This window comes from Megascapheus bottae, chromosome 17 (genome assembly GCF_031878675.1).
Source record: "Megascapheus bottae isolate mThoBot1 chromosome 17, mThoBot2.hap1, whole genome shotgun sequence".
Taxonomy (NCBI): domain Eukaryota; kingdom Metazoa; phylum Chordata; class Mammalia; order Rodentia; family Geomyidae; genus Megascapheus; species Megascapheus bottae.
Genome location: NC_143525.1, coordinates 51,383,035 through 51,392,833, shown reverse-complemented (window position 1 = coordinate 51,392,833; position 9,799 = coordinate 51,383,035). Strand labels below are relative to the sequence as shown.

General features: G+C 61.9%; 2 protein-coding genes across 5 annotated transcripts in view; one reads left to right on the top strand and one right to left on the bottom strand.

The window, feature by feature from the left end:
- Positions 1-1,555: 1,555 nt before the first annotated feature.
- On the top strand, positions 1,556-6,280 carry Cybc1 (cytochrome b-245 chaperone 1). The gene is made up of 7 exons (XM_090351427.1): positions 1,556-1,639; positions 1,790-1,881; positions 2,615-2,656; positions 3,306-3,379; positions 3,812-3,908; positions 4,379-4,523; positions 4,857-6,280. Exons 2-7 carry the CDS (start codon positions 1,797-1,799, stop codon positions 4,975-4,977), a joined length of 564 nt encoding a protein of 187 aa, XP_090207553.1. The 5' UTR covers positions 1,556-1,639; positions 1,790-1,796; the 3' UTR covers positions 4,978-6,280.
- Positions 6,281-6,343: 63 nt separating this feature from the next.
- The window catches only part of Hexd (hexosaminidase D), a 14,962-nt gene continuing 11,506 nt past the window's right edge, over positions 6,344-9,799 (bottom strand). For 3 of the 4 annotated variants that reach the window (XM_090351421.1, XM_090351424.1, XM_090351423.1), the window contains 6 exons: positions 9,360-9,555; positions 8,316-8,398; positions 7,362-7,440; positions 7,195-7,296; positions 7,012-7,101; positions 6,344-6,656 (listed from right to left, as the gene is read on the bottom strand). In XM_090351421.1, the coding sequence (XP_090207547.1) occupies positions 6,389-6,656; positions 7,012-7,101; positions 7,195-7,296; positions 7,362-7,440; positions 8,316-8,398; positions 9,360-9,555 (818 nt within the window). In that variant the 3' untranslated portion in view covers positions 6,344-6,388. The remainder of the gene's footprint in view (positions 6,657-7,011; positions 7,102-7,194; positions 7,297-7,361; positions 7,441-8,315; positions 8,399-9,359; positions 9,556-9,799) is intronic. The other variant, XM_090351422.1, reaches the window with a different exon arrangement.

Genomic DNA, 9,799 nt, shown 5'->3' with positions numbered 1-9,799 from the left:
CAGTACAGAATAAACAAGGTTTAGTTTTCATTCTCACAGCCTCATACTTTGGTTAACCTTTACATAGGACCATTCCACAATTTCTTATCGGTTTTGATGTGGTTTCCCACAGAAGTTTAGTTTTAGAGGCCCTTGCTAGCTGTGGAACACAGCTGTTGTCCTATAGATTACCTTTGAACGTCCTTGCTAGTCCCTCTGAATAAACAACAGATGGAGCATCTCTCAGTTTTTCCTGGGAAGAAACGGGATTTCTCAGCTTTATGTTCTGCAGAATGGAGGCTGTTCCAACGAAATGGATTCAGTCTAGTTACATTTAACTTAACTACTGCTTCTCATAAGGTTTTAGGTGTTCCATCTCAACTGCCTGAAGGGCGCTGGGGCATTAGCCCAGCTGTGGAGGAATCAGGATGGCTGGGCATGGCCTCTCTTAGTGGCCTCACCAGCAAAACAATCTACTTCAGAGATGAGGTCCAATGTTTAACTGTCCTTTCTGCAATGTTAATTAGCAGTCATGTTTACATTGTATACGAGGCTAGCTACTCAGGATGCTGAGATTTGAGACTACCAGTCTGAACCCAGCTGAGGCAGATACAACCAAGAGGCACTCCGGTTTCCCAGTTATCCCAGCTACCTTGCCTCCACGGGGATTCTATTTTTGGCTTCCCACTGTAGCTGTTCTATATCACAAGTACTTGCCACCACATCCAACTGCTTCCACCGCTCTTGGTAGCGAGGGTGACAGGCCATGAGCGCCGGGCTTGTGTGTGCACGTGTGTGTGAGGCCGGATCAACGGCTCAGGCTGGCCTCCAACTCTCTCTAGGCTGACCCGGAACTCTCAATCCTCCTTTGTATGTCTCTAGGCTGCAGAAATACTATTTAACAGACAGACTACGCTTGGAATTGATACCGGCTCTTAGGAAGCTGTGCTTCAGGGTTTACTTTCACGGCTAAGTTACTGCCTGCTTCTCGTTGGGAACTTGAGGAACGCGGTATTTTCCACAGCCGGCGCGGCAGCTACTAAGGGTAAGATCTGCGCATTTTCCTGCTCTAGGTCACGTTCTGTCCAACCCGCCGCTGCACCTGCCAGACACAAGCCACCGTGAGCGAGCAGCTGGTCAGCTCCCGGTCCAGGTCCAGAGGCCAGCCCCGCCCCGCGAGCCGGCCCCGCCTCCGCCCCGCGAGCGGGCCCCGCCCAGCGAGCCGGCCCCGCCCCCGCCCCGCGAGCCGGCCCCGCCCAGCGAGCCGGCCCCGCCTCCGCCCCGCGAGCCGGCCCCGCCCCCGCCCCGCGAGCGGGCCCCGCCCAGCGAGCCGGCCCCGCCCCCGCCCCGCGAGCCGGCCCCGCCCCCGCCCCGCGAGCGGGCCCCGCCCAGCGAGCCGGCCCCGCCTCCGCCCCGCGAGCCGGCCCCGCCTCCGCCCCGCGAGCCGGCCCCGCCTCCGCCCCGCGAGCCGGCCCCGCCCCCGCCCCCGCCCAGCGAGCGGGCCCCGCCCCCGCCCCGGTCTGTGCAGTTCCGGAAGTCCACGGGGTCTGGGCCCGGATCCCGGAAGTCCCAACGCCCCACCCTTCCCCCCGGGCGTCCGCGCCGCACCGTCTCCATTCCCGGAAGTTGCCTGGCGGTTTCGCCTCCGTCCGCCGTGCAGGTACGCGGGATTCTGGCAGCGCGGTTGGTCCTCGGGGGCGGGGGGCGGCTGGGGGCCCGGCCTGCGGGCCGTGGTGTCCCCGAGCGCGGCGGCGGTGACGGCGGGGCCGGGGCCGGGGCGGCGGGGCCCAGCGGTGTGCGCTCCCCCCAGCCCCGGGATGTACATGCGAGTGGAGACCCGCACCAGCTCCCGCCTGCATCTGAAGAGGGCGCCGGGGATCCGGTCCTGGTCGCTCCTGGTTGGTAAGGCGTGCACACTCGCTTGCACACTCGCTTGCTCGCGTTCCTCCCCCGGATCCTCGCCGCGGGGAGTGCCGCCGCCTGCCCCCCTCCCTCCTGGGGCCTGAGCAGGGCGCTGCCCTTGGTGCCGCCGCGCCACCTCCAGCTCTTCCGTGTGTGTGGCGCCCAGGGCTTCGTGCACGCCAGGCCCGCATCCACCGCCAGGCTTCACGCCTGGCCCCGAGGCAGGTGGCTTTCCGAGGTCGCTGTTTTCCACCGACCCTCGTGATGGCTGACCACGCGCTCCTGTTTCTCCGCCCCCTGTCTCGCGCCCTCCGGCCAGCCCGTGTAGCCTCTGGTGCCCATCCCCAAACAGGGTCCTGCCCCCTTGGCGCAGCTGCGCTTGCCCAGACTGGACCCGCTGCCGCGGGAGGCCGGGTGCTGGCCGAGCCTGCGGCAGCCCCGCTCTGCGGTCCAGCCTGCCTGGGACACACAGGCCATGTCCTGTCTGTTGCACTGTGGTCTGCTGTAGTTTTTTGTGTAGCACGTGCCTGCCTGGCCACACCCACGGAAGACACCTGTGTGCGTTTCTGGTCAGCTCCAGATTGTTGGGTGGGTGACACATACCTTGCTTTGGATGAGCGTCTTGGCTGGTTTCTCTTGCTGTGCCAGGCGTCTGCCTGCACACCATCCTGCTGTGGGGCGGGGAGGGGGTTGGCTGGTTCTCCCGGCAAAGCACTTCGTCTCTCCCCGACAGGAATTTCATCCACTGGCCTTGCGGCAGCCTACTACAGTGGAGGTAACCCCCTGCACACCATCCCATGTCGTACTTAGAGACCAGGGAGAGCAGTGGTTTGTGAGGAGTTACAGTGTGGTCTTTGGTATGGCTACTCTGGCCCATCACCTTGCAGGGCCACCCCTCAACACTGGAGTACCCACCTCACCCCTGGACTAGAGCACTCACCCCACCCACCCCTGCACCAGCGTACCTGCCCCCAACCTGCATCTCATATCTTAAGGCTGAGGCACACCCCGGGTCATGAAATAGTTTTGAATAAAGGCTCTCTAGCATTTACCTGGTGCCCTGCACAGGGAGGGTCTTCCTGTCCATGCTTTCCCAGCTCCACCCTCAGTGGACTCATGGGCAGAGCCTGCAGAGTATGTTCTGACTGTCCCAGGCAAGACCAGTGGCACAGCTGAGTGCCGGGAGTTAGGATCAGCCAGGCTCCTGGCCTCCTTGTCCTGGGCAAAAGTGTGCTAGACAGACCTCCCGTGGGCAGGACAGGCTTCCCTTGGGCTGGACAGGCTTCCCGTGGGCAGGACAGGCTTCCCTTGGGCTGGACAGGCTTCCTGTGGGCAGGATAGGCTTTCCTTGGGCTGGACAGGCCTCCCGTGGACTGGCTGCCTTGACTCGATACTCACAGCTCACATCCTGTGTCTGTGTGCAGACAGTCTGGGCTGGAAGCTCTTCTACGTCGCAGGCTGCCTGTTCGTAGCTGTGCAGAACTTAGAGGACTGGGAGGTAAGTGCTGCTGACAAGCCCTCCCTGTCTCTGGAGCTCCTCACAACTTCTCACCCAAGTCCTTCCTTGTTCCAGAGGGGCAAGTCTGCATGTCCCCCAGGCCGCCCCCTGCCCTGCTATCCCCAGTGATCTGGGGGCTGCCTCACCCACGGGCTCTCCCACCATTACCTGTTTCCTCAGCAGTCTCACTGCTGGCCCATCTTGTTCTGATGCAAAGAGAAGCACTCCTGCCCCCACCCCCCAATTTCTCCTTGCCTGTCATAACACTCAGCAGGCTCCAAGGGCTCAGGCATGGATGGGGGCTCTGTGGAGGAGCGGGTGCTTTGGGGCCAGTCTCCGAGTTCCCTGTTAACTGTCTGGTGTGAGGGGGTGGATGAGGGGTGAGGCCACATCTGCCATTGGCCCCCGCCATGTGTGTGTTTTGCTTTTTAGGAAGCCATCTTCAACAAGAGCACTGGGAAAGTAATCTTGAAAACGTTCAGCCTCTACAGAAAGCTACTGACCCTTCTCAGAGCAGGCCATGACCAAGGTGTGCTGTGGGAAGTTGGGGTACAGTGCCAGCCTGTGTAAGCCTAGGCGCCGCTGGGGTCCAGGCTGGCACCTGCTGTGTTCTCTAGGGGCTGGCTTGATGATGATGGACGGGAACCCTCTCAGCCCTTCCCGGGTCCAGGGAGGTGGGGTGGGTTGTGCCCCGCAGGCTGAGCTGCAGTCCCAAGGAAACTGCTCTGACATGGCCCTGTCCTGCTTCTGGGGACTCACCAGTGCTGTCCCGTTGGTTTAGCTCGGCCCCACAGGGAAGGGCCAGACGGGTGATCAGAAGAAACCTTGCACCCTGGAGCTGTTAGGCAGAGCTGAGGCCTAAGAGGGGCTGCTCTGAGTACAGGTGGAGGGAGCAATGGAAATGGGCATGGCCTCTGACCTGTCCCCCTGGAGTGCAGGTGGAAGGACGGGACCAGGGTAGGAGCTGGGCGTGGCCTCTGACCTGTCCCCATCCCCCAGTGGTGGTTTTGCTGAAGGACATTCGCGACGTGAACGTGGAGGAAGAGAAGGTCCGATACTTTGGAAAGGGCTACATGGTGGTGCTTCGCATTGCCACAGGCTTCTCCCACCCCCTCACCCAGAGTGCAGTTCTGGGCCACCGCAGGTAAAGCCAGTGGGTCTGCACTGGGCAGGGTGGGACAGGCCACCCCCACTTGCTGGCTGACCCCTCCTGCTGGCCCTCACTGCTAGCTTACCTGCACAGCTGGCCACTTGGTGACTTTGGGCGGCCCAGGAGCCATCCCATGTGTGCAGAGTGTGAGGAGCTACGGGGGAAGCCGTGTCTGGTGTCAATGGCAGGCCCTGGAACCAGGGGCCCTGGGTGGTTTGGGACCCTGGGAGTGGCCGTGGGTGGGTGGGTGGTAAGGAGACAGTGAGTCTGCTGGGAGCTGTGGGGCTGACCCCGTACCAAGGTGACCTTCCGGGTGCCTGCCTCCAGCGATGTAGAAGCCGTCGCCAAGCTCATCACCAGCTTCCTGGAGCTTCACCGGCTGGAGAGCCCTTCAGAGCGGTCTCAGAGCAGCGACAGTGAGGCTGATGGCCCCAGCGGCCAGAGCTGACCATCCGCTGTGGCTTCTGACTGTGTCACCAGCTGGCCAGTCATAGGCTGCCCTAGGTGGACTGCCTGCCTCTTGCCTGTTCATACTGCCTGCTGCCTTGATTTGGAGTGGAAGTCTAGGCTGGACCCCCTCCGTCACCCAGGTGGGCCCAGTATGTCATGCCCCGGGATGCACCTGGGGGACCTCCCCCGGGACCCAGGATGCACCGTAGGCTGGACCTCCCCTTCCCCGGGGATCAGGATACACCTGGGGAGCCTCCCCCGGGACCCAGGATGCACTGTAGGCTGGACCCCCTCCCCCCCAGGGATCAGGATACACCTGGGGGACCTCCCTTGGGACCCCTGGCGCACAAGCTGCATCCAGGACAGAGCGAGGGTCCACCGTGGGATGAGGCACTCGAGCTTCCTCGGCTCAGGGCCACGGCCAGGGCCAGGCTTAGGTGTTGAGGGTTTGGTTACAGACAGAACAGGGCGTCTGCATTTGTGAGAAGCACAGTTCCAATGCTATCACCAGAAATCTTCCATGTCTCTGTTCCCTGCCCCGCCCTTCCTGGGTGGGGGGCCTCTGTGGGCAGCCCTGGCTACTTGGGTGGGGCTGGACAAAGCAGTGCCCCCACGTGAGAGAGATGGCACCTCTTGGGTCCTTGTGGGCTGGGGGTTGTTTGCACCCCTGGGGACATCCGTGGAAGCAGGGTATGCACTGCACCCCTGTAATCCCAGCACTCAGGAGGCTGGGGACCCAGAGTTCGCCATGCACAAAGCCACACCATCGTAGAATCTTACGATAGGCCCAGCTTTGCCACCCCCTTGCTGGAAGCAGGTTCCTGTTCCTCTGACCACACCTGCTCTGGCCTCCTGGGGTAAACTCTGGTCCCCTGAGAGCTGCAGGCCCCAGGCTGGCCTGGGGAAGCTTCTGTACTTAGGCGTAGCCAGGAACAACTGGAAAGCAGTGACCCCCCCCAGACTCAGGGCTGTGGGAGAAGCAGGAGGGTCAGACCAACGATTGTTGTGGCAGCGAGGCCGCCTGCTTGGGGACGTGACAAGGGTCTTTAAACAGCCATTTAGCTTTCTCCACTCCTTTCCTTCCTAAAATTGTATGTAACTCAGTGGCTTGTCAGCGGCTGGCCTTCCTTGGGTGCCAGAGAGGAGGTACCTGTCCCTGGACGACTGCCCCAGGCCTGGGGCTGGGCTGTGGAGGCAGGAAGCCCATCGTGGCAAGGTGCTGGTGAAGGCCTGTCAGTGGACCACTGCTTCTGCTGTCCTTTAATTGTAGGTTGGATAAAGCGCTACATGCAGATTGTGAATGGGTCCTGTCTGCTCCGTGGGGTAGCTGGCTTCAGCAGCCTGGAGCTCAGCAGGAAGAAAGAGTTCACGAGTCTGTGCATGGCTGGGCGAGGAGGCAGGAGCCCACGTCAGCCCAGGATTGCCCAGGATGACAGCCCGTGCCAGGTGTCCCTCAGGGGTCCTGAGCTGGATCCCAGCCAGGGCTGTGGGGCAGGGGTGGGGGAACAGCCGCCTCCCGGAGGTCCTGCAGCAGGCTCTGTAGCCGCTGCATGCTGGGGTTCACATTCTCCTCCAGCCACTCCTCCACGGTGTCCGGGTAGAAGGCCAGTTGCAGGGCTGCCTCCAGCTGCTGCACGAGGGTATGCCATCTGCCCAGGAGGCTGAGGACAGCAGTGGCTGTTAGATTGCCCGCCCAGGACCCTCAGTGGCTGGTGGCGTGCCCTGCACACGCATGCTCACAAGCCAACGGCTCACACTCAACATGAACCCTGCCAAATGGGGCCCTCCAGGTAGCCTGACTCCAGAGACACACCTTGCTTGGGCTTTTCCGGCATGTGGCAGTGTCCTGTCTCAGGCAAGGAGTGCCCTAGCTACCTGCCAGCAGGAAGGGCCATGTTGGTCAGCAGTGGTAGGTCTGACTCCTCTAAGATGAACCACTGTACCATCTGGAAAGCTCATCTTACCTCAGCACTATCTGAGGAGCCAGGCTGCCTCGGGGGTGGACACGGGTTGGGTAGGGTAGGGTGGTTACCTGAGGGCCTCTGGCTGTATGTGCTGGACCATGGCGGGGTGGATGAGCTTTCGTCTGCGATGGTAGGGGCTGAACCAGCCAGTGACATACCTGCAGCAAACCCAGACAGGTGCGTGTGGGCCAGGAGCTCCTGGCAGACCCTGCCCAATGCCCTGGAGGAAGTTGTACAAAGGCCCCACCCACCTGTTCCTCTCCAGCAGCGCGTCCACAGAGCTGCGCAGGTGCAGGCTGACTTGGGTGACGAGGGCATGGATGTCGCTGCCCGGGAAGGAGCCAGCACCCTCACTGCCAGAGAGCCTTGTTAAGACCCGTGGTCCTGGGGAGGAGGGGGCGGGACTGGGGGCACCTACCTCATAGTGTCTGTCACCTCCAGGTTGGAAACCCCAAGGAAGCTCTCCACCGACCGCTTAGCGGCCTCTGTGAAGCCCCCTGAAACCAACCACAGGGGAGCAGCTAGAATAGCCTGGCGAGGAGGGGGAGCAGGCCTCACCCTGCCCTACAGTCTAGGCCCCAGGGTACCATGGCAGCCGTCACAGTAGTGTGTGCCTCCCCAGCCAGGCCCAGACCTGGTCCTGACCCCAAGAAGGCCTTGGGGATGAGCAAGCTCTGTGTGGTGCATTGAGCCCCAGGACGGCTCCCACTGAAGGTCACAGAAGAAAGCAGTGGGCCAGTGGCTCCCCTGGACCAGCCCTGTCAGTGATCCTGCAGGTCTGTGGCTCACACGGGTGCTGCTGCCAGGCTTCACTCGCAGTGGAGCATTCACCACCACCAGAAGCACGTGGTGCGACTGGGAACTGCAGTCGTGCCTCTAACGGGCTGGGAGGTAAGGGTCTCCTCCCCAGAGGAGGATGGGGCGTCCGAGTGCGCGGTACGTGAAGGCTGACAGCCTCTGCTCACCACTCCCTGTGCCATGTGTTGGGCCCTACTTTTCTAACCATGTTCCAGCATCCTCTTTCATGGGCCAGCACTTCACTGTAAATGCCTGCCTGTACAGCCTTGCAGGTCAGATGGGCACAATTCATTTTACCAACACTTGCGTTGAGCAGTCGCAGCGCCAGGCTGCAGGAGTTGGGGGGCTGCTCTGTCAGGTGTCTGGGTGCAGAAAGCCCAGGTGACGGTGCCTCAAGGGCAGCTATGCAGCACCCCATCCAAGTCTGTGAATCTGGGTTTACCAACCCTAAGGAGCAGCACAGGTGACTGCGCTCTCCTAAGAGCTTGAGTCAGGCAGTGGTGAGCACCGGGGATGGCCCTGCCAGAAGCCAGCAGGGGAGGATGGGGCGTGAAGTGCAGAGCTGAACACCTACCATGCAGAAGCAGCTGCAGGCAGGCAGCCAGGGAGGGGATCCCCACGGGGAGCAGCTCACACAGCACGGAGAAATGGTCGTACCTGTGTCCAGAGAGGGATGTTGTGTTCCTAGCCCCGTGGAGGCTGGATGAACTGGGTGTCCTTGCCCTGTTTTGGGATCGCAGGCAGGCGCCCCGGGGGTAGGTTGCCCTCCCACGTCCAGGCTGGGGGTTCATGCTGACAGTGCTGGCAGACAGTGCCGCCTGGCCTGGGCCTACTCCTGGGCATCCTCCGGGTCAAGCTGGTGTGGGACCCTCATCATCCCTCCCCTGGCATGCTTCTGTCTCCTGACTCAACCCTGGCACCGCTTTTCTGAGCCTTTGCTGTACCTTACTAAGCCTGGCCTCTGTCTGCATCCCCACGCATCCCCAAAGGCCTCATGAAGAACAGGCCGGGGTGGGGGGATCTGAGGGCCTGTATCTGCCCAAGCCTCGCTTTCCCCAACTCCAAGAGCAAATGGAAGCTGTGTGCCAGTGGCTCATGCCTAATCGTAGCCACTCAGGAGGCTGAGATTTGGAAGACTGCAGATCAAAGCCAACCTGGACAGAAAAGGACACGACTCCATTCGAAAATAACCAGCCAAGAGCCAGGCTAAAGGTGTGGCTCAAGTAGTACTCGAGTACCACAAATGAGCAAGTCAAGCAAAAGTGTGAAGCCGAGTTCCAAACCCGTGCTGGGGTTTGGGGGGGGGGGCAGGCCGCCCCAAGCACCACCTCACCCTCACAACATCCCCGCACTCCTGCATGTGGGGAGAGCTCGGTGTGCAGGGCCCGCAGGGCCCACCACTGCTCACACCGTGGCGTCTGATTCTGCCCAGTGCCCTGTGCCGAGGTACTCAACACAGTCTCGAGGGTGGAGCACCTGGGCGCGTGGGGGCCCCGGGGCGGGGCGGGGGGGGAACCCCGAGTACACAAAGCAGTGTTCTCTTCACAGAGGGCCACAAGGAGGCTGACTTAGGAAGGCCCGGGACCAGCGCTGGACAGGGCAGCCTCCCGGAGCTCACCTCTGCCAGCCGGTCAGGATGATGCCCTGCAGCAGGCCCCCAGGTCCGCTGCCGGCCACCTGCAGCCACTGCTCATGGTTCCTGAGGTGGTGCTGGACAGGCGGCAGGGCCTGGCTGGGCCCTGTCGCCCCCTTGAAGGCGCTGGCTGCCCACAGCCGCAGGAAGCCACATTCCCGGTACTTTTCCATGAGGAGCACTGCACAGGAAAGCAAGCAGATGAGTCTCCTAGGACACAGCCCATCGTGGGACACACTGGCTCTGACCCACTGGAGCAGTCTCTGTCTCCCTCCCCCGCCCTGGCTGAGCAGACCCAGCCATTTACAGATGGCCCACTGCAGCACTGTGAGGAGAGCACGCGTCCTTCGGAGGGCTGGCAAGTCTTGGGACTGCCGTGGCATGCAGCGGCTTCCCGCAATGAGGTCTGCAGGGCCGTCACAGCC